The 23517-nt window shown below is 38.9% G+C and overlaps 1 protein-coding gene across 2 annotated transcripts in view; it reads right to left on the bottom strand.

Moving 5' to 3' along the window:
• Window positions 1-23517, bottom strand: part of CUBN (cubilin) — a 278970-nt gene that overhangs the window by 85034 nt on the left and 170419 nt on the right. For both annotated transcript variants that reach the window (XM_058681796.1, XM_058681795.1), the window contains exons 37-44: window positions 22104-22309; window positions 21016-21200; window positions 19146-19338; window positions 11766-11963; window positions 7055-7201; window positions 4681-4871; window positions 4340-4523; window positions 432-606 (exon numbers count right to left, since the gene is read on the bottom strand). In XM_058681796.1, coding sequence (XP_058537779.1) covers window positions 432-606; window positions 4340-4523; window positions 4681-4871; window positions 7055-7201; window positions 11766-11963; window positions 19146-19338; window positions 21016-21200; window positions 22104-22309 — 1479 coding nt within the window. The remainder of the gene's footprint in view (window positions 1-431; window positions 607-4339; window positions 4524-4680; window positions 4872-7054; window positions 7202-11765; window positions 11964-19145; window positions 19339-21015; window positions 21201-22103; window positions 22310-23517) is intronic.

Genomic DNA, 23517 nt, shown 5'->3' with positions numbered 1-23517 from the left:
TTGCGTTAGTCCTTTTTCCGACACTGGTGACCTCTAGTGTCACGTAACACAAATGTCCATTTGTTGAACAGGCATTTTATTATTTATGACATTGAGTATGAGGCTGGGAAAATAAATATTCATCTACCAGAGACACTATATTTTTCCTGTGGGAGGAAGAATGGATAACATCAATCTCAAACAGCCATCGTCAGTGTCTCCTGGAGGACGTGTGTGGTGTCAGGAGGAACAATATCTGTGTACATAATCCACTCAGCTAATGACAGAGTGGCTGGCAGGCAATGTTTTCAGGCTCGAGGTATAATGCATGTCCCTTTTCCATCCCTGGATGTTCTACGCGTAGAAAAGAAGAGAAATTATTCTCAAACACGACGGCTGAAGAAAACTAACTCTGAGTAGGAGAAAAATGAAATGGAATTGACTTGACATACCTGGGTGTTTCTTCAATATGGAATTGATCTTCAAACTGCAGCCTTATGAGCTTTCCAGGGGGAGCCGCTATGAGCCACGTGCAATCAGCGTGCTGGGGGTAATTGTCAGGGTGGTTGGGGGAGGTCACATACCCAGCAGAATCTGCATCGTGGATGTAGATATTGCCCCCACAGGCTGTTGAGAAACACAATGAAATCAACCTACAGTCTGGAGAAAGAGGATGCAATGCTACTAGCTTCTTCTTCTTCTTCTTTTTTTTTTTCTCTTTTTGCACTGTCTTGTGTCTTTATAGTGGACACTCACTGTCACATTAGTTTCAGGTGTACGACAGTGATCTGACAAGTCTACATGATTTCATTTGTATGTGGAATCTAAAAGACACAAACAAACCAAAAGCGGAAACAGACCCATGAACACAGAGAACAAACCAGGGGTTGCCGAAGGGGAGGGAGTGGGAGGATGGGCAAAATGGATGGAGGGGAGTGGGAGGTACTGACTTCCAGTTATGGCATGAGTAAGCCATGGGGATAAAAGGTACAGCATAGGAAATGCAGTCAATGGTAACAGAAGAACGTTGCATGGAGCAGATAGTAGCTACAGCCTGTGCTGAACACAGCATAACCTCTAGACTTGCCACTATCGTTTTTAAAAGTCTCTTTGGGGTGCCTGGGGGGTTCACTTGGCAAAGTGTCTGACTCTTGACTTTGGCTCAGGTCATGATCCCACGGTGCGTAAGATGGAGTCCCGCCTGGGGCTCTGCGCCGACAGCACGGAGCTTGCTTGGGATTCTCTCTCTCCCTCTCTCTGTGCCCCTTCCTTGCTCTCTCTTGCTCTCTCAAAATCAATTAAAAAACAAACAAACAAAAATAAAGTCTCTTTATCTGTATTTCCAATCTCAACGTCCCTTCCTCGAGAATTATCCTCATTTCCTTTTTTAAGCAAATGACTCTGAATTTGCTATTGAGGGAGCTACCCAGTGTGTCGTGTTTTAATTTGCCCAACCGTAAATTCTTGCAGAGAATTTCTCTCTTCCTTTTTTAAAAAAAAAATTTTTTTTAATGTTTATTTTTGAGAGACAGAGAGAGATAGAGTGGGAGCAGTGGAGAGAAGGAGATGAGACACAGAATCTGAAGCAGGCTCCAGGCTCCGAGCTGTCAGCATGGAGCCCGATGCGGGGCTCGAACTCAGGAACCGTGAGTTCGAGAACCATGACCTTAGCTGAAGTCGGACACTTAACCGACGGAGCCACCCAGGAGCCCCAAGAATTTCTCTCTTCCTTAAGGCCAATAAAATGATGACGGTGCATAGAACATGCAGTAGAACATCATCGAAGCACTAAAACACATTCACCACTTAGATAAGCACGTGAACGCAGTAGCACTTAGGACTTCCCACTGACCGTGCAGTTGAATAGAAAGAAGCAGAGCTGTGACCTCCATGTTTAAAAGACTAAGCAGATTATATACATATAATATTGCACAGCTCTGTGGGCATTCGCTCATTATATTTCTGCAGGATTTAGATGCATTTGAAAAGCAAGGGACGAGTGGCATGAGAGAATTTGTTAGCCACTTTCTGTAAGAAGATAAATGAGTTTTTAACACTTCTTTTCTAAAAAACCTAGGTATTATGTAAAAATACTTTCCTTTTGTCAATAAGCATTTTTGGGTAATCTCAGCAAACAATCCAGGCCAGAGTGAACTGGGTACTTACAATGCCAATGAAATGAGCCTACTAAGTTAGCCTCAGATCCCTGATCTGCTAAACGCTATCGGCATTTATTTCTGCTCCCATTCAGTCACTTACGGTCCTATCCTGAATTTTGCCATGCCCTAGAATGCTTTTAGTCTCTGAAACCCTAAATGGCAGATTCCTCTGACTGCCTTCAATACCCTTGCCCTTGGCCCCTCCCTTAGACTCACCTTGCAAAAAAAAGAAACCAATTTCATGACCGTATGCAACTCAGACCGTTTGTGGAAATCAATGCCAACAAATGTGTGCTCTCCACGCTCGACACGGCCAAGCAACCCTGCTGTCTCACAGAGATATAAAAACTGTGTGAGACTTGACTCTATGCCCTAAACCTATATTCTCCCCTCTTTCTTTAGCCTCAGCATGCCAACTCGTGTTCTCCTTTAGAGTGCAATGGGAGAAATCAGATGGGAACGCCTTCAATTGTTTACCATCCTAAATGAATTCATCTGCATCGCTGCCTCCTTTATCTTTCTCTGCACACTGTCTTCCTATAGCTCGGGGTCAGTCTCGCACTCCACTGTGTCCCCAGGGATCATGCTATGTGGAAGCCTTCCCCTTACCCTGTGCTCACACTCTCTCTCCCTCATTCTCCCCTCCCGCACCCCTCTCTCCTTCTTCCTTTCTTCTTTCCACTCACCGTGGGCTCAGGTCACTTAAAGTCACTTTCTCTGACCTCACTGCCCTCTTTCCTCCTTCCCCCTTGGTGCCCCTTGTTGCCTCACGGTTGTGTACCCAAGGATCTTTTTGATCTTTGTTTTATATCCACAGCATTTAACCTGGTTGACCACATCTCTCTACATTTCTGTCCCCCAGCTGCTTGGACACGGAGCTCTCCTCCTCCTTTTATACCTCACACCATTCCTCCTTCGGTCCTTGGGTGTCTCTTTCCGGGTGTTTCCCAGAAACTGGAAGTTTGTGTCTCTTAATCCCCATCACCTATTTCACCCATCCCCTTGCCCCCTCCCCTGTGGCAACCACCACTTTGTTCTCTGTATTTAAGAGTCTGTTTGTTTGTTTGCTTGCTTGTTTTTTAGATTCCCCATATAAGTGAAATCAAATGGCATTTGTCTTTCTATGACTGGCTTATTTCACTTAGCATAATAATCTCTAGGTTTATACATATTGTCACAAATGGCAAGACTTCACTCTGTTTTCATGGCTGAATAATACTTCATTGTGTGTGTGTGTATACATATAGGTGTGTATATATATGTGTGTACATACACACACACAACCCACATCTTCTTTATCCACTCCTCTAGCAATAGACAATAGATTTTGAAATCAAAAGAACTGCAAGTCTAATACTGAGGGCAGAAAGATGGGGAGAAGATAATGGCCATACAATTCTTAGATGAAAAGAGGGCCCACAAAGGAATAAAAGAGTCATAACACCGGCAAATAAACCCTTAGTGAACCTGAATTATCACTAAATTTTGAAATCTGTATTATCCAATTTCGAGAAGCAAAGATTTACTCTCCACTAACATTACTCTTTCTTTTGAAACTATGCTTATTTACTTATTTATTCAATTAAGCATTATATAAAAATAAATGCCATAAAACTAAGTCATTACAGTAGAATTAAATATAATTATAATCAAGTGTAATTAAGTAAAGGTAATTAAGTTAAAGTCCACTGCCATAATGTATAATTAAATGGGTAATAACAGAATCCCAGGAATACATGTTCATTTTAAAAGAAAGCATACAAATTATCATAAAACAATGTAATTATCATTCTTACAATGTTTCTATAACTGAACGTAACTTATAGTTAGACATTTTATAATGGCAAGGACTAAGGAATTTCAGAGTATCCTTAACATCAGTTTAATTTATACTCGTGGAGAATTTACTTTGCTCATTCTCTTGATAAGAAGGCTTAGAAAAATCTAAGCCTCATTTTACTTATCTGTAGAATGGGAATGATGTCTTCCTTAAAAAAGTAGTCATGATGAGATAGTGAATGTATCAAGCATATAGTAAGTAGTACTTAGGATAGGTAGAGTAGGCGGCTATTCTCATTAAATTATTGATCCTAGTTTAGAAAAGAAAGGCTTACATATTTTTTTCCTTGAATTTATTTAAACAAGGAAAACCAAGAAACCGCAGGAAAAATACAGGCTTTAGTCTCAGTCAAAATGCTTACCTAAACTCTTTGCCTCATATTTGGTTTTAAATCCTTGCCCTCCATTACTGCCATCAGAAATAAACTGAACAAACATTTGATTATCGGAGGTGAACAGAGTGGATGAAGGGCGACTGCCACAGAAACGACCATTTCCTCCATGGCTTCCCAAGGGTGGAGAATAGATATCAGGTCCGTTTTTTAGCTAGGAACACAAAACAAAATTGCATAAATCCCTTCATCCAGAGAGAGCTGAAAGCACACAAGTCCTATCAATTTATGTCCCAGGAGAGAAGATTCATTTGTTTTTTGCAAGAGGTCTGCAAAGATAGTAATGCGAAAAGGTGAGAAGCACGACTCACCACCAAGTAATCGCCCTGGCTGCACGAAGAATCTCCATTTGGAATCTGGAAGGGCTGTTCAAAATGGACAGCAATGGTCAGACCGCTCTGAACCAGGACATGCCACGAGCAGTTGAGGTTGGGACCATAGGTCTCCGGATACTGAGGTGATGTGATGATCCCCCTGTCTGCATGCAAATATCCACCACAACCTTTCCAAGAAAACAAAGGTATTTTATTTAAGTAACATTTGCAATAAGATTTTTATGTTTCCCTGTTTTTCCTGAAGATTTTTAAAGCACAGGCAATAGAAATGTGGTTTGAAACCAATTGGGACCAAAATATAAGAAGCAATCAGGCCAGCAGGCATTTGTTGAGCACACACGACAGGGTACTCATTTTGTGGTTGTTGCTAAGATCAGGATCTAGAAATAAGTAATAGAGGCAAATGATTCACTTTATGAAGCTTACTTTATAGGTGAGTAAGCCATACAATAAATGCACACATAATATGTGGATGGGGATAATTCTACAAAGAAAGGTGAGGGGGAGGGAGAAGGGTACAGCATTGTCTGGGGTCGTTAGAGAAGGTCGCGTCATCACAGAATCACCTCAAGAGAGACCCGGAGAAACGAGGCATTAAGCCAGATGGCGTTGCAAGAGAAGAACATTCTGGTTCAGAAAACGCTTGCTTTAAGGCTGGATACAACATGCATGTCATGCATGTCAGTGGTACAACATGCAAGTCAGAATGAATGAGACACGGGGACAGATCGCAAAGGAAGCAGGGCTGGATCAGGCGGCGAAGTGAAAGGACTTATTCTGAGGAACAGAGGAAGATATTCAGGGGTTTGGAGCGTCAGCGTGGCATGACGTGACTTAGATTTTTAAAAGCGTCACTCTGTCTGTAATACCTAGACCGTAAGATGGGGCAGAGAGAAGCTGAGCAGAGTGTCCGGTCGGAGGTGATTGCCTGGGTCCAAGGAGCGATGACAGAGCCTGGACTAAGACAGTACAGTGGCTGGGGTCTAGGTATATTGGGAAACTAGAATCATAGTGATTTGTTGATGGTTAGGACGCAGGGTGTGAGAGAAAGAGAAAGATCGAGAATGACATCAAGATTTTTGGCTTACGCAACTAGAAGGATGCCCTTTCCGTCTATTAAGGTTGGAAAGAGTGTGGAATGAACAGGTTTGGAGGGTGGGAGAAGGTGGGAAGCAAGAGTTCGAGTCCCACGTGTTAAATCGGAAATACTTCTAGATACGCAGCTGTCCAGGATGTAGGTGTGTGCACGCACATGTACACATATGTACATATATGCATGCACACATACATCTGTCATACCTAAGTACAGGAGAGAGAGGCTGGGAGCAGAAGGAGAGAGTGGAGGGTGGGAGCAGGGATTAATTTGCCAGTTGTCAGGGACTAAACAGCTCAGTGAGGGAGTGCAGCGAGATTACACAACTACTTAATCACAGGTGGAAATTTATCTCAGGTCCGTCTGATTTCAAAGCCTGTTCTTTTAAGCAGCCATGTGACCTGCCTCCCTTGAGTGTGAGGAAGATAATTTATCTTCCATTGCTCCCTACTCTATAAAAGACATATATAATAGTGCAGGAAATATTAGATAAATGTTTAATGTCTATATCAAGAGTCGACTTTAAAATTACACCTCTTTGGTTAAAAACATCAGAGTCTTTCAATGTTCCATTTTCCATGAACTGCTTCTTTAATTTTAACCCAGTTTGGGTTTACTGGATTTATTACTGGACTTCCCATTTTATCAAGTTTTGAAAGTCTCGGTCATACCGCACATGATCACCTCCCACATATCGTGCACATTCTCTGACTCATCCAATTCATATTTTAAGAGAAACATAGTCTTCCTGCCAACCCTCAGATAAGGGATTTAAACCAAAAGATTTCTGAAGATACCTTCTATATTACTTCCGGTATTTCTTAGATTGAAGAGGACTCTGGCTTATTGTTCCTTTGATGGGTGGTGGGTAAGGGCTGTCTAGTTCTGTCCTAGCTGAAGCCCTCAGATAGGCTGAAAAAATGTTTTAAAGATGTCACCCTTTGTGCCTACCATGAATGCACCTCCTTTTGGGGGGAAGATGCCATGCCCAGGGACCTGAAGGTAAGGAATCCTTCTGTGCAATCCTGGCCACAGTTTTTTGGACCAGGACTCAGTACCTGGCATAAGGATAGCCAGCCAGAAGCTGGGCAGAGACCCGTGTGCTCTCACTTACAATCTCTGTCCTGGCATAGAAAAATAAGCAGAGTATATTAGAGAGAGAGAGAGAGACAGAGAGAGAGAGAGACAGAGGGAGAGGGAGAGAGATGATGAGGTGAGATGATATGACATGACATAAAAAATAATGGAACTTAGTACCCTTATGAAAGGATGCATTAAAGCCCGGTCTGGTGACACTGAAGTCAGAGGTGAACCGGATGAACATGTACTCTCCAGTGGACCGGATGGGTCCAGGGATCTCTCTGCCACAGAGAACTGCTAGCTGCTGGGCCTGGTTATTGTCTCCTATGCCAAAGAAAGGAAATGTCAAGCGTGAAAATATAATGCCTTCAGAATCTCCTCCACCATCATTTGCAACCCAGACAAAGTGGCTCATATGTTTTTTACAGAACATCACCATTCCTGGGAGATAATGAGATTCTCAAGTACAAGGACGCTCCAGGGGTTACATCATTCTGGCTCCAGCTCATGATCGAACTGCCTACCTTTCTCTTTACCCTTTATGTTAAAGTCTCCCTTGGCAGTTCCCACCGTCTTTCTAAAAACAGGGCAACCATTCCTCCTGGCACTAAAACTCAAAATCGGAGCACATGAGAGTTAGGAATGACGGAGGACCAGTGCTGACGTGTGTTAGAGACCCTGCTAAATTACTCTGATCACTGAAGGTCCAGTATCTGAAAGAGAAGAAAGATTGGCTTTTAGGCAGCAGATCCTGTACTATTGTGGCAAGGTCATTTGCCAAGAAGTGTGAAACTTTTATATGAACCTCAGCTCCAGAGAGTTTTTTGGTTGTGGCTGTGTTTTTTGTGGGTTTTTAAAACTTCATTTGTTTTATATCGTTTATTCATGTTGCTATTAAACGAACACACATATGTCCACCCGTGGAGGATGAGAAACGTTTCAGCCAGGGTGCCCTCCAAGGAGAGAGGCAAAGGACAACTGGGTCACTTCATGGCTCTTTTCCTTTTTACGACTCTTGAATATAAGCAACATGGAACAAAGCCGCAACCAAAGGCAGAATGGAGCACAGGAGATGATAAAATATTTGGATACCTTGGCTGGGATTTTTTTTTTCCCTCTAAGGCAAATAATTAATAAACTTCAAGCTGATAAAAACCAAAAAATAGAGTACGAGACATGAGGAAATTTTCCCCTGTAAAACAACAATCAGCGAAATTAATCCTTCCGCCATTGATCGCCACCTAAAACGCACTAGTATTAACTACTCTAGAAAACCAGGTAGTGTGTGGGATTACAAATGCAATGGTATAGCTATAAATAGGAGACGCTTGAAAGGTATTCTTTGGAGGGTTTGTGACCTCTGAAAATTTTTGGTACTTTATAATTCAAAAGTTTCTCTCTTTAACTCCTTTTGCACGTGTTATTTTGCTACACATTTTGCCTAAATTGTTTTGGTGGACTTACTCTCTAATTACCAATGTCACAAAATTTGGAAGTTCATGGTATGTTGTTATTTATTTCATAGGTGCAAATTTTCTCTCTCAGTGAGACTGGATAGGATCTACTGATTTGTATTTCTTTTCTAAACTTCACCTCAGACCATGTGATGAAACAGTGCTTATCTCTAAATAATTACTTAGCGATCACCTAACTGATGAGTTGGTAGATAACCCAACAACCGTAAGATGGCTTGTTTCTCCCCACAGTATCCATAATAAATACGGAGGTATGTCTAGAGCCTTCCATGATTTCACCATATGGATGGTAGCAGGGATGAATCTGATCTTTAAGGGGAGGGGGAAATCAAAGGTAAACAGCCAGGGCTAGAAGGTAGTCTGGTGATTCTCTTTCTAGTCCAGACTCCTCATTTTAGAGATGTGGCTGCTGGGGCCCAAGATTACCAGTAGCTGACATTTATCGAGCAATTATTATTACCAGTTTGAGTGCTTTACATACAATATCAGACTTTATCATCACAATAATGCTATTAAGCAGGTATTTTTATTATCCCCATTTTGTAAACTGGAAACAGTCTTAGGGAGGATATATAATTTGCCTGAAGGCATAGAGCATAGAAGTCAACAAGGATTTAAAACCCTGGCTAATTAACTCCAGATGCTCAAACTATACTATTATATGATTTCCCTAAGATCACAAAGTACCTTTTATATCTATAAATAGATAAAAGGATTACTGATTTTTGACTTTTTTCTTTTTTTTTTTTCTTTTTTTTTTTTTTTTTTTTTTAATTTTATCTAGGTCCAATGTAGTTCCATGGAACCTCAATTTTGGGGAATCTTGGTATGTAAAATTTGTTGTTACATAGTCTGGAAAAAAATTCATTCAGTCTTGAACCATCACCAGCCTGTAAAATGAATAAACAGGTGGGAGAGTGACTCAGGTCTCCCAGGAAGGCTGCAAGGCCCTCTCTGGGGTGGCCCAAGAATGTTCACAGCCAGCCTTAGACCAAGGGACAAAGGCCCAAGGCCTGTGATGACTGGCCAATTGCACAAGTGGCCTGTAAGTATCATTGGCTGTGGTTAATGGCTTTAGATATTTCCTTCAGGATGGTATATACCCCTGCTACTCGGAAGCAAAAACCTGGCTGAACAAAGAACAAATAATTGAAATGGGACTTGAAATTTTATTCTAAATGTAGACAAACACTGAGCCAATGAACAAAATACCCACCAACCGCCACATAGTAGGCACTCAACAACCACATCTTGAATGAATCAATAAACAAATGAGGAAATAATGAACCTATTCAGCACCAACTCATGTTGTAAATAAAAATCTCTTTGGATAGGTTGCACACCAATTTAAAATATTATCATTGTTTTGGCATAGAAGTCAATCTGCAGAGCTCTCCAAGTTCTATGCCTCAGCAAGAACATTCTATAAAGTGGATATGATGAAACCTATTTCAGAAATATCTCTAATAAAGTAAATTGAAATCTAAATTAAGCAATTCCAAGTTCTGCATCTACAAAATGCCAGGGCTTTTGCTAGGGAATTTTGTGTTTATTATGTTCCCTAATACAACCACCTCACGAAGGAGATATCAGCCGCTCTTTCACAGACGATAGAACAGACCTGGAGCCATTTAGCAGTTTAGCAAAAACCACCTCAATAGAAAGTGATTTTTGAAAGAGTAGCCACACTTTACTTCATTAATGCAGTTACCTACTGAAGATGTTTTTTCAAAGTTTCTACTATATTCTGAACACTCAGAATATGTGTGCAAGGACACACTCATTTCATCACATGAGAAGTTTTAAATGTTAACATCCACAGGAATGCCTTGATGTGAGAAAAGACGGCAATTTCTCTGAGCAATGCGCTGGATGATGGTTGATGGAAAAGGGGGGAAAGTTAAGGTTTATCATCTCCTGTTTTGTATGACTGACTTGAGCGTTAGTGTCCAGCCTCTACAGAAGGAAAATCAAGCACCTCTGCCGTTTCCTAACTGCCTTTCACGGAAGTCTAGCGTTGAGGGGATAAGGAAGACACAAGCTTACACGTTAGTAACCTGTGGGCAAAAAGCAAGCACATGTTTGTTTGGTCCAGAAAAGGCTCTGAAGCTTTTTTCATTAATTTCCAAAATTTAACAATTGGGAAATTCATAGAAAATTCTGTATCTTTCACATCTCTTAAAAAAAAAAAGAAAAAAAGGAAGCTAAATAACACTGAGCCAGCCTTCCTAGTAGCTGCCCCTTCAACTCTGTGCTCCAGATTAACACTTTCCTTGTTATGTCCCCTGTTTGTCTAGGTAGGCATGTGAGGTCGCAATGTCTGTATCTTGTGGTTCTTAAACTTTAGAGACCATCATTATCACCTGGAGGCAGGGACAAGGGTCAAGTGAGAGAGGCACTTGCCTCATGGGCAACATTCAAGGAGGTCCCAAAGACCTTAGAAAGCAAGATAAATAATATTTTACTGCAATAGTTAAAAACTGAAATTTAATGTAAAATGGTCAAAATATCACCATTTTCAACAAAGACAGAATCCAACCGTGCAGTTTGCATAATCTTGCCTTGCTTTCCTCAACCTAAATGTGGCCCCTGCCTGGAGGGCTTTTTAAATCACAGACCTAAGACCCACTTGGAGAGTTTCTACTTTGGTAGATCTGGGGCGTGGCCATAAGATTGGCATTTCTTCCCTGGTGACACTGATCCTGCTGGTCCGACGACCACACTGGGAGAAACACTGGTCAGAGGACATGGCTTGCCTCTCCTCCAGCCTTGTGAACCGTGAAGCATGATTTTGTACATGTTGCATATTAGCATTATTCTTATCCCCCATCATTACATAGCCATACCACACCTGTGCATAGAGGAAAACATGAAAAAATATAAGCCCTTAATTCTACCTATTCTACCCAGAGATTCAGTAGACAAAGGGAATTGAATACAAGCAATTATATATCTATAATAATATATATAATAATAATAATAATAATAATAAATATATATAATAATATATAATATATATATATTTTTTTTTTCACACTGGTATCTTAAGGTCATAGGTATAAAATATCAAAATGTATCTCCAAGACCTTTCAAAAAGAAGGCAGCACCACCTGGAAACTCAGACCATTATTTCCTACTTAAGCCAAAGATAGTATTTTCTCTTAGTAAGATAATGCTGTTCCTGAGATAGTATGTGCATTAGTTTGTTACAGGCAATTTAATATTTTCCTTATGTTCTTGAGAAATTGTAGCCAATTCTGGTATGGGATGCCTTCACTGACCATAATGTCAGGGAACTTCCATACAAAACGGATGGAGGCAGTAAATGAGTTCAGTTCACTATAACTGAACGTAACTCTGTATGTGTCAAGGTTGAAACTCGTAGTTTTGTGTTTTGCTTAAATGTTTCTCACCATCTCTTATCACAAGTTTGTCATAGTCACATGTTCTGTGAGCTTCGATGTCCAGGGAAAGGATGTTGAGTTCCACAGTAGAATCTGGGGCCTGAATGAGCCACATACAGTCAGCGCTGTTACTGTAGCTTTCGGGCCAGCCTGGGGAGAAAAGAAAGGCTGGTGCATCTCCTGTCCTCAGGAACCCACCACAAGCACCTGTAGAATGAAAAACAACATCTATGAGATACCTCTGACGGAGGAGAATCTAGCCCGTTCATTTTAAAGTGGCAGCTCTGTACCAAAAGGACACAACCAGTTACAACAAAGTTCTCAAAGAAATCTAGAAATATTTTATTAAACCTGCTGACGCACAAAGCTGTGATTTCTGTTCATTTATTTTTTGTGTAAGAAAAAGACTGCATTCTGCTTTTTTCACCATAGCCTTGCCACACGGCCCGTTTATTAGTGTCTTAGTGTCTTTTATTTGTTAAGCACGAAGTTAGTCCACGTAGAAGACCTTCTTTTATTATCATCATCATTATTATTATTATTATTATTATTATTAATGTTTCCTCTGTACTTTACCTTTTTTGAGAGAGAGAGAGCGAGAGAGAGAGAGAGAGAGTACCCAAGCATGAGTTGAGGACGGGCAGAGGGAGAGAGAGAATCTTAAGCAGGCTCCACGCTGAGCATAGAGCCTGACACAGAGCTCAACCTCACGACCATGAGATCATGACCTGAGCCCAAATCAAGAGTTGGATGCTTAACCGACTGAGCCACCCAGGCGTCCCTCCTCTGTATTCTAATCTTTACTTTTTTCAGCATAGCTGTTCACCATGTTATTTATATGTGGGCAATTTTAAAATCATTTTCAAATTAGTAAAATGTATAACAATAGCCTTTCTTCATTTCTTATTAATTTTTTAAACAATTAGCTTCGTTAAAGTATTCTTTGTTTGTCACAAAACGTACCTTTTAACATCTACAATTCAGGGGCTTTTAGTTATAGTTACAAAGTTCTGTAACTATCAGGGCTAGTTTTAGAACACTTTCACCATTCCAAAAAGACACTTTATACCAATTACCACTGATTGGCTATTTTCCACTCTACCAGTCCATGGAAACCACTAATTTACTTTCTGTCTCTGTCTATGGATTTGCCCATTCTTGCCATTTCATATACATATAATCGGACAACATGTGGCCTTTTGTGACTAGCTTCATTCACTTAGCATAATGGTTTAAGGTTCATCCGTGGCATATTTCAGTATTTCTTTCATTTTCCTTCATTCTTTTCATTTCCTTGCTTTAAGCCTGTCCAGTACTCCACTGTATGGATATATCACATTAAGTTTTATCAGTTGTGCGATATTTGGGTTGCTTCTGCTTTTTCACTATTATGAAGAATGCTTCTATGAACATTCAGTTTATACATTTTTATGTGGACTATATGTTTTCAATTCCATCAGGTATATGACTAGGAATGTAATTGCAGGACCATATGATAGCCCTGTGTTTCAATTTTTGAAGAACTGCTAAACTGTTTTCCAAAGGGGTTATAACTTTTTATAATTTTACCAGCAATACACAGGGTTCTTATTTTTCCACATCCTTGCCAACCCTTGTTATTGTTTGCTTTTGCCAACCCTTGTTATTGTTATTGATTGATTAAAATCATCCTGGGAATGTTAAATATATATATATTTTTAGTATACCATTTTAATTCACCTGTTCTTTTTTTTTTTTTTACTATACATACATACATACATATATTATTTTTATTGAGAGACACAGAGAGAGAGAACACGTGCAAGTGGGGAAGGGGCAAAGGAGAAGAATGCAGAGAATCTTAAGCAGGCTCCAGGCTCCGCATGTGGCCTGACACAGAACTCGGTCCCATGACCGTGAGATCATGACCGGAGCCAAAATCAAGAGTCAGATGCTCAGGGGCACGTGGGTGGCTCAGTTGGTTGGGCGTCCGACTTTGTTTCAGGTCATGATCTCATGGTTCGTGAGTTCGAGCCCCACATTGGGCTCTGTGCTGACAGCACAGAGCCTGGAGCCTGCTTCAGATTCTGTGTCTCCCTCTCTCTCTCTGCCCCTGCCCTGCTCACACTCTGTTTCTGTCTCTCAAAAAAGTGAATAAACATTAAAAAAAAAAAGAGTCAGATGCTCAACTGACTAAGCCACTCAGGCTCCCCTACTATGTATATTTTTAAGTTATTTTCTCAGTGGTTGTTCTGGCAGTTACAATTTACATCATAATTTGAAACAATGTAGTTTGGGTTAATACTAACTTAATTTGAATGGTACACAAAACTTGGCTCCAATAAAATTCTATTTCCATCCCCATCCTTTGATGCTATTTTTGCCATAAAAATTATACATTTAAACATTACAAATCCATCAACACAGTTTTATAGTCATTGCTTGATACAGTTGTCTTTAAATCAGAGAGCGGGAGAATTACAAACAAAAATGCATTTGCAATGTCTTTATATTTACTTATGTCATTATCTTACTGCATATACTATTTATTAGTTGTCAAGACACGCTATGGTACTTTCATTTCAGTCTAAGGCCTTCCACTAGAATTTCTTTTAGAGTAGATCTGCTGGCAATAAATTCTCTCCATTTTCATTTATCTTGGAGTCTTTGAATTTCTCCTTAGTTTGGAGGATATATGTGCTGGGTATAGACTTTTGACTTTTAATCAACAGTCTTTTTATTTCAATACTTTGAATATGTCATTCCACTGCTGTCTGGCTTTCATGGTTTCTGATGAGAAGCTAGGTGAGGACTCCTTTTACATGATGGATCACTTTTTCCTGGTGCTTTGAAGATGATCCCTTTTTCTCCAGCTTTGATAGTTGGTGACTTATCTAGGTGTAGATTTCAGACAGCTTATCCTATTTGGAGTTTACTGGGATTCTTGGGTGTGTAGAATAATATTTTTCATCAAATTTGGGAAGTATTTGGACACTATATTCAAATATTCTTTGTCCCCCTTTATCTCCCTCCTTTTCTGGGGCTTTCATTGTACATATATTAGTATAATTGATAGTTTCTGAGGCTCTGTACAATTTTTTTCAGTCTTTTTCCTTCTTTCCCGTGGACAGGCCAATCTCAATTGACCTATCTGCACGTTCGCTGATTCTTTCTTCTATGTGCTCAAATCTGTAATTGAGCCCATCCAGAGAATTTCAATTATTATACTTTTCAATTCTAACATTTCTAGTTGTTTTTTTTTCTTTTCATAATTTCTATCACTTTATTGATAGTCTCTGTTTGGTGATATATTATTCCCATATTTTCTTTCAATTCTTTAGACGTGGTTCCTTTTAAGTTTTCAACACATTTATAATAGCTAACTTAAAGTCTACATGTGTTGGGATATGCCTATAAAGCTCTAGTAGGCAGTTTACAACTCTGCCTCAGTCTTCACTTCCTGCTTACACAGACCCTCAAGATCACATAGAGTTGAGAGATCAGGGCCCTCACGTCCTCTCTTGGACATGTGCACAGTCCTGCACCTGTGTGTGGCTTTCTAAACTTCCAGAAATATGTCAGAGTTTTCCAAAGCTCCCTATGGGTATCTCATTCCCCAGGATTTTCCTTTTACAGTTTTATTCACCCTCTTGTTAGCTGCACCTGGTATTACTGCCACATACAACTGTGACGTTAAACAGTCACCACTGACTGTTTTCTACAAACACCCTGGGGATAGGGCTATGGGCACAGAACAACCGCTGAGGCAGGTCAAATGAAGACAAGTCCTGAGAATGGAGCTTTCCTAGGAAGCTGCCAGATAGGTCAAATAATGGTAATTCCTTAGGAAGAGGAGGTTTTCTGTAGCTCTCAACCTGTTCTACTCCTTCCAGTAGTCACTCAACTACTGGTTTTGCAGCTACTATAGTTGAGGATTCTGCGAGGCAACTGTAAAGCTGAGGCAAGGGGAGAGATGGAAATAGGGAGAATTAAGATGCCAGAAAGCTGACTATTTTTCTGAGATTCAGCCATCATTCTTGAATAAACGCTCTTTAGATTGTTGCGAGCTTTGATGAATTTCCAGGGTTCTCAAAAGCTGATCTTGACAATTTTGACAATGTTCTCATTGTTTTCCTGCAGGAATGCTTTTTCAGAGGTCCTCACCCCACCATTCCAGAGGTTTCTGACTTTTATACCAGTACATGTTTGAATCTTACTAGGATCACCAGGAAGTGAGAGCAAACTTTTATGGGACTAGGTCCTAATTCTTGTGTCCTATTTCTACACAGGCTACAGAAGTAAAGAAAAAAAGAGACAAATGAAAGAAATTTTCAAGTGGAAGACTTTAATATTACTCAGGGTCTTCAAATGTTAAGATTTTCCTTTATGTAAAATATTTCTTACCTTGAATTTATAAAAGGCAGTTATTAAACTAACTGACTTGGGGTCATTATTCTTTTTGGTCAAATATTCATTTTCCCTCATTTATAAACACATGCTGACATTGCAATTCCTGATCCTTTTGTGGTTGAGTGAGGTCATTTGACCAGTTTGAGCCAATGAATTATGAGCAAAATAATTTTGTCACTTTTAAGCTGAGCACTTTTGTACTGAGACATGCCAGAGCTCTCCTTCCTCTGGCCATGATCACAGTCAATGTCCCAAACAATGTCAGCTCCAACAGCCTGGGCTATGCAGTGATACTGATGACAAGGCACTTAGTTAATCCAAGAAGAATATGTAACACAAACCAGAAAGAAACTTTATGATTTTTCACCAACTCAGAGTTTGGAATTGTTTGCTATCGCAGCATAACTGACTGTGTCCTGACTGATATGCTGACTAACCTTCTACTCGATGTGTTTAATTTCCTTCAAATGATCCTCATCCACATTAAGCTCAGTTTCCTTTGCTTTCTTTTCTTCTGCCTGTACCACATGCTTTGTCATGAAATAATTTAATTACTAAATTGTTATTTAACTGACATATGAATACTTTGTCTTTCCCAAGTATTTTTAAGCTCCTGGAGAGTTGAGGTCAGATCTTTGTCCCTTTACTTAATTGTCTCGGTGTACCTATAGCAAATCCTCAATAAATATTTATTGAATTAAACTAAACATATGCATGTGTAAGAAATGCTGATGGTACAATGTGCAATATATATTTTAAAATGTTAAGCTTTTTACATTTTTTTTAGTTTTAATGAATCTTTCAGAATGCGATGCCCCCCTATCATCTAGGTAACTAGTAAATTATAAAATTCTCTTATCTTCTTACTTTCACCTTCCCTTGTTCTCAAGGAAAATGAAATTTATGATATAATCACTCATCCACTTAACTCATCTAATTACAGAGCTTAAGTATGAGAAGAAAATTTGTCATTTTTGAGTACTAAATTATATTTGTTGATATAATATTTTCCATGAGTAAGTGGTTCTTTCTCTAACTTGAGATTCGTGGCTATAAAAAAAGCTTAATTCAAGTTTACTTAGAAGAGCTATCCAGAATTAAATGGATGCCTTCAAACTGCATTTGGCAATCTTGCTGATGGTTCTTTGCTCTTAGATAAGTAGATTAATATTTTAAGAAAGAGATTCATATTCAATTTTATGGAAACATCTTGTAAGGGGGGGTGGAAAAAAACATCTCAGAACAGAATACTCTAGGTGCATTAAATGAAAACAAGTATGAATGATACATTTATCAGTTACCTCTGCCAATACAAATTCCCAAGAAGTTAGAAGCAAATAGACTCTAATCTTTTAGGATATATTTAGTCTTAGAACAAGTTCAAAGTTTGAATATTCTTCAATGAGAACCTATGATAATGTGTCTCAATCAAGTACAGCTGATCCTTGAGCAGTGCAGGGCTTAGGGGTGCCAACCCCCAACACAGTAAAAAAATCCACATGACTTTAAGTAGCCCATGTGCCCAGCATAGGCTCAAGCTCACGACACTGCGATTAAGAGCCTCATGCTCTACTGACTGAGCCAGCAGGTTCCCCCAAAATCCATGTAACTTTTGACTCCCCCAGAACTTTATTACTAATCGTCTACCGTTGACCAGAAGTCTTACAGATAACAGTCAATTAACACATATTTTGTATGTTACATGTATTACATGCTATAGTCTTATAATAAAGTAAGCTAGCTAGAGAAAAGAAAATGCTGAGAAAATTGTAAGGAAAAGAGGGGCGCCTGGGTGGCTCATTCGGTTAAGCGTCTGACTTCAGCTCAGGTCATGATCTCATGGTTCGCAAGTTCAAGCCCCACATCCGGCTCTGTGCTGACAGCTCAGAGCCTGGAGCCTGCTTCAGATGCTGTGTCTCCCTCTCTCTCTGCTCCTCACCAGCTCACACTGTCTCTCTCTTTCTCTGTCTCTCAAAAATAAGTAAATGTTAAAAAAATTTTTTAAATAAGGAAAAGAAAACACATTTACAGTACTGAACTGTGTTTATCGAAAAAATTCTCATATAAGATTTTTTCAATCGCCTTCATTTCAAACTTGTGTTGTTCAAGGGTCAACTGTATACCAAGGTTGGCAATATCCCCCAAACTGGGCTGTCAGACTTCTATGACAACCCATAAAAGCCATTCAAAATTGTTTAAATAAAATTTTAAGGAAAAATCAGTCTCCCCAAACACTGCTTACCAAGGGAATTAAGGATGTCTTAAACACAGTCAAATAAAAGTTTAACAATTAGGCTAATTTTACCTTAAAACATGAAGGTTTATGACCAACTAAGGAGAAAGTGAAGCATTTCTGAAGGCACATTTAAAATGAAATCTAGAAAAGGGGTGCCTGGGTGGCTCAACTGGTTGAGCTTCCCACCTTAGCTCAGGTCATGATCTCATGGTTTGTGAGTTCCAGCCATGAATCGGGCCCTCTGCTTTCAGCACAGAGCCTGCTTCAAATCTCTCTGTCCCTTCCCCACTCACTCACGCTCTCAAAAATGAAAATAAACATTTTTTTAAAAACTTAAAAAAAGTGAAATCTAGAGGAAAAACAGTTACTTCTGTCTTCTAGTTGACCCATAATATTGTGTGTGTGTGTGTGTGTGTGTGTGTGTGCATGCAGAGCATTTACAAATCAAATTTTCAGAGATCTCTAAAGGAGTCTCTAGAAGTTATAAGTAGAATGCCTCATGGATATCAAACCCCTAATTAATATAAAAAATATAATGGGAAAAATATAAAAAAAACACAAATGTACAGTTTTTACAAAAGGCCGTATTTATGAAATTAAAAGAACACCTGATATATATGGAGGGTTTTAGGGCTGCACTTATTCTTAGTAATTTACATATTTGCCACCTATTAAGGGAAGGCCCTTTGAAACCTATTATGGGAAGGCCCATGCAGTGAAACCCAAAAACAGAATTTTATTTATTACCGTTTGGTAATACGTACCTGGAGCAATCGTAGGGGAAGGTCCAACAGAGACATTCATTGCAAACCACTCCAGAAGAAATCCTTTCCCTGAGATTGAAGAGTCAGAAGAAAACTGAAATGTCAAGGAATTTCTAGAGGAGCTAAAAGATTTGGTCTGGGTACCACAGTAAGTTCCAATTAGGCGGGAATGAACACCAAGCCCATCGTAAATCTGCATGTAAAAAAAAAAAAAAAAAAGATAATACAGCACTGAATTCAAGTAATTACCTCTATTTTTCTTCATAAAAAAGAAAACTAAAAGGTTGCCTTGTTATTATAATTTCATCATAATGAAAAAAATAAACAAGTAAACACCCTATATCAGTTGAAATAGAAAGCACCATTAAATATAAAATATGACTGCAAAACATTTTAAGTGTTTTAAAATAATTTCATCTTTGCTGCAGAATTATATGAATACATAAGCTGTATGCAATATAGCTCATTATTTGATCTACAGTAAAATTTAGGGGTGGAAAATTAGGAATCAAGATAGTTGTACAACAATAGAACTTATTGAATGTGCTTTGGGGCCTCAAAGGAAGGAATTAGAAAGTAACAGAAAAAGAAACAAGAAGAAGGAAAGGTTTAAACGGACAGGTGTCGGAAAGTAGCATTAATGACAACAAAAGAGTGACAGCTTGCGAGGGCTCAACACACATTCAAATCAATTATTTTTTTTCATTTGGTTGAAAATATGAAGTTACCTATTTAGAGACATATTTTTATAGTTACAAACACATAGCATGGAGCACATTGTTTTTTTTTGGCACATGTGGAAAAATGCCATCCAACCGTGTTTCCTATCCTTCACTTCACTTTGTAAATAATTTGGAACAAGTTCATTGAAATTGTTATAAATTTCTCTGCCGAAGCTATGAGATAAGCTGTTTTTCAAACTATGTAATAATGATTTCCACACATCCGAAGCACCTTTAGGTACTGAACTCTGGGTGAGGCCCTGCAGACCCAAGATGAATAAAATGGAATCCTGGCCTTTGAGAATCTGATAACGTAGTTAAACTCACAGAAGGAGAAAGTAGACTGATGGTTCCCAGGGGCTGGGGAGAGAGGGAAATGGGGAAATGTTGGTCAAAGGTTACAAAGTTTCAGTTATGCAAGATGAATAATTCTGGAGATCTAATGTGCAGCAATGTGACTACAGTTAATACTGAAATATATCGTACTGCTTCTGTATTATATACTTGACATTTGCTAAGAGGGTACATCTTAAATATTCTCTTTCACACACACAGACATATACGCACACAAAATCCAAATGATAACCATGCAAGGTGATACAAGTATTAATTAGCTTGACTGTAACAATTATTTCACAATGTGTACATAGGTTACAATATCAAGTTGTACATCTTAAATATTCCCAATATTTATTTGTCGAATATACCTGAATAAAGCTAAAAAAAGAAAAAAAGAATGTGACAGTGTTTTTGAAACTGATGCAGTAACCAAAATCTGGATGGCAATAGCCACCACAATTTTATCTTTATTTATTTAAAAATGATCCTTCAAACTTTTAACACTCTAACATAAGAATACACAAGAAAATGAGATATGAGAGAGAATACTTAACTAAGATATACATATACACATAGACAAAGCCCAAGAGGTAAATTACAATAATGCTAAAAATAAAACTTAGAGAATCCAAAGATAATGAATATAATGACAGAATTACCTTTTTGTAGGTAATCTAGAAGAGGTAATCATGATCTAGGGAGGCCACCCCATGTGATTTACAAATGCTTCAACTGACATTAACTTGATTTGTTTTTGCAAATAGAAATTCACCAAAATTTACTAACACTGATTGCCCTTGGATACTCACCCTTAATTTGTCATAATAGCAGTTTTGAGTTGCTTCAATGTCTATCTCCAAGATTCTACCATGGATAACTTGAGACGCATCCACATTTATTATCCATTGGTAATCAGAGTTGTGGGGGTAATGTCCAGGCCATAAGGGAGAGGCGACTTTCCCATGAGTTCCCACAATATTATCATTGCCAAATACTAGGAGGGAAAACAGAGCAGTAAATCAGAAGTACTTAGAATAGCTCTTTAATCAAATGAAAGAAACAAAAGGCAAGGGGTGTTGAAAAGGATGGACTTTTAATTGGCTGTGATTTCTATTCTGAACACTGAAAGAAATATTGCTTCCCTTTTGATTTCTGTACTATCTACTAATTCCTTGGAGAACAGTGATTTTGTGAATGGAATTTCATCTCCTAAGAAGGTAGCATGGTGTGAAAAGAGGAGATAACTTCTCATGTGAAAAGGGGTTCCCAGACCCCAGGAGACCTGATGACAAGTGAAGGGGTATTACCAGGCTCATTCTCTATTTTGTTTACCTATTTTCCTTTTTACAAAAGAATGGGACATGTTTTCAAATTTTTGGCAAGAGAAACAGACATATTGGAATGCCATGAAAAACAGCTAATTATGGAAAAGTCAAGTTAGAAAATAAAAATATTAACATTATATTCTATTAGAAGAAAACCCTGTTGTTATAATATCTGAGCACTTAATTCAATCCTAAAATATACTCAGTGTTTTGAATTTGAAGAATAGATAGTTTGTGACTTCAAACGAAATACCCTTGGTATCAATATGCTCAACCTGAACTAAATACGTTAGAAGTTTCTAACAAAATATCATGTAAAAAGTTTAATATAACATTAGGTAGAAACGAGCTTAAAACGATTACTAGAGCCACTCTCCCTTGCTCCTGGTGGGCCATGCACATGTAATTTAGTTTTTGTAATATAGTTTAAAATGAAGTAATTCCACAAATACAACAAATCTAGGAGAATAGAGTTCAGGATTCTTCACTTACTGCATTACTAAAAAATTTGTTATCCTTTCTAGTTTGTAGGATGTTCTCTGGAAACCATCGATAAAAGAGAAGCAACTTACTGTTAGTAAATGTGGCTTGGAAGCCTATGCCACTGCCTGAGCCATCGGAGACAAATTGGATCCACAGTCTGTGCCCAACAATGGATGAATAATTGAGGGGGAGGACATTTCCACAATATCGCCCCACCAAAGTACCAGTGGCGTTTCCTTCGCGGATCTCCACAAAATCTCTGTTACAGTCCTGAGAATCCTCCAGCTGGAAAGTTCTAATTTGAAGAGAGAGAGAGAGAGAGAGAGAGAGAGAGAGAGAGAGAGGTGTTTTGGAGGATTAAATTGATAGAATAAGCTTTGAGATTATCCCGAAACACCTGCTGATTTCTTTATAACTATTCTTTATAAAACTTTAACTTTAATCACGTTATCTTTGAGCCAACTCCAAAAATTTCTTTTCCCCAAATTTGCTGAAATGCCTGTTGCAGAGATACAAAGATTAATACACGGCCTTCAAGGACTTCTCTTTCTAGGGGGAAAGATTGGGCAGGAATACAGGAAAAGACACATTATAAGGTAGAATATCATAAAGTGCCCTCGGAGCTAGAAGCGTTCGAAGATTCGGAGGCAGACGTCTCACATCGGATTGTGAGGCTCAGTCACAGCTTAACAGAGAGATTGTTTCTGAGATGGAAATATAAACATTAGCTGGATTTAAGGTACAGAAATGGTGAGCACAAAACGCATGTCGATAAGAGCACATACACAGAAAAAGGGTGAGGCTTATTTAGAAATCTGTGAGAGTTCTAGTTTGGTTAGAACATTGAGTACTTTTAAGAAAACATTAGGAGACACAGCTGAAGCAGTATCATGGGCTAATTTTGCCAGAGCTTAAGTGACAAAGGCATCTGTACTTAATTTCTGAAAAGGTAGGCGAAATATGGGATTTGTAACAATATAGGCTAGAGTTCGGAAATGCGGCCTATTCAACTTGTATTATAATCTGCAGTTATGATGACATGGGAGAATGAAAGATAGGAAACAACATCTACTCAATGATTGCCACCGATAACATATAGAGTCTGGAACATGTAAGTGTTAAATGAATGCTTTCAGAATGTAGCTTTAGTGCTTTATAAACTTGGACATAATCAAGACGGTGTGAGGGGCGCCTGTGGGGTGCAGTCAGTTAAGCACCCAACTCTTGATCTCGGCTCAGGGCATGATCTCACAGTTCATGAGTTCGAGCCATGCGTTTGGGCTCTGCACTGATGGCACAGAGTTTGTTTGGGATTCTGTCTCTCCTCTCTGCCCCTACCCTGCTGATGCTCATTTCTCTCTCTCTCTCTCTCTCTCTCTCTCTCTCTCTCTCTCTCTCTCTCAAAATAAATACACTTTAAACAATTGTTAAAAATCAAGATAGTGCGGTATTAGTGCAAGGGTAGACAAAGAGTTGAATGGAACAAAAGAGAAAGTCCAGAGA

The sequence above is a fragment of the Neofelis nebulosa genome, chromosome 8 (genome assembly GCF_028018385.1).
Source record: "Neofelis nebulosa isolate mNeoNeb1 chromosome 8, mNeoNeb1.pri, whole genome shotgun sequence".
Classification (NCBI taxonomy): Eukaryota; Metazoa; Chordata; class Mammalia; order Carnivora; family Felidae; genus Neofelis; species Neofelis nebulosa.
Note: the sequence above shows the minus strand (reverse complement) of the source record. Positions and strands in the feature narration are given on the sequence as shown.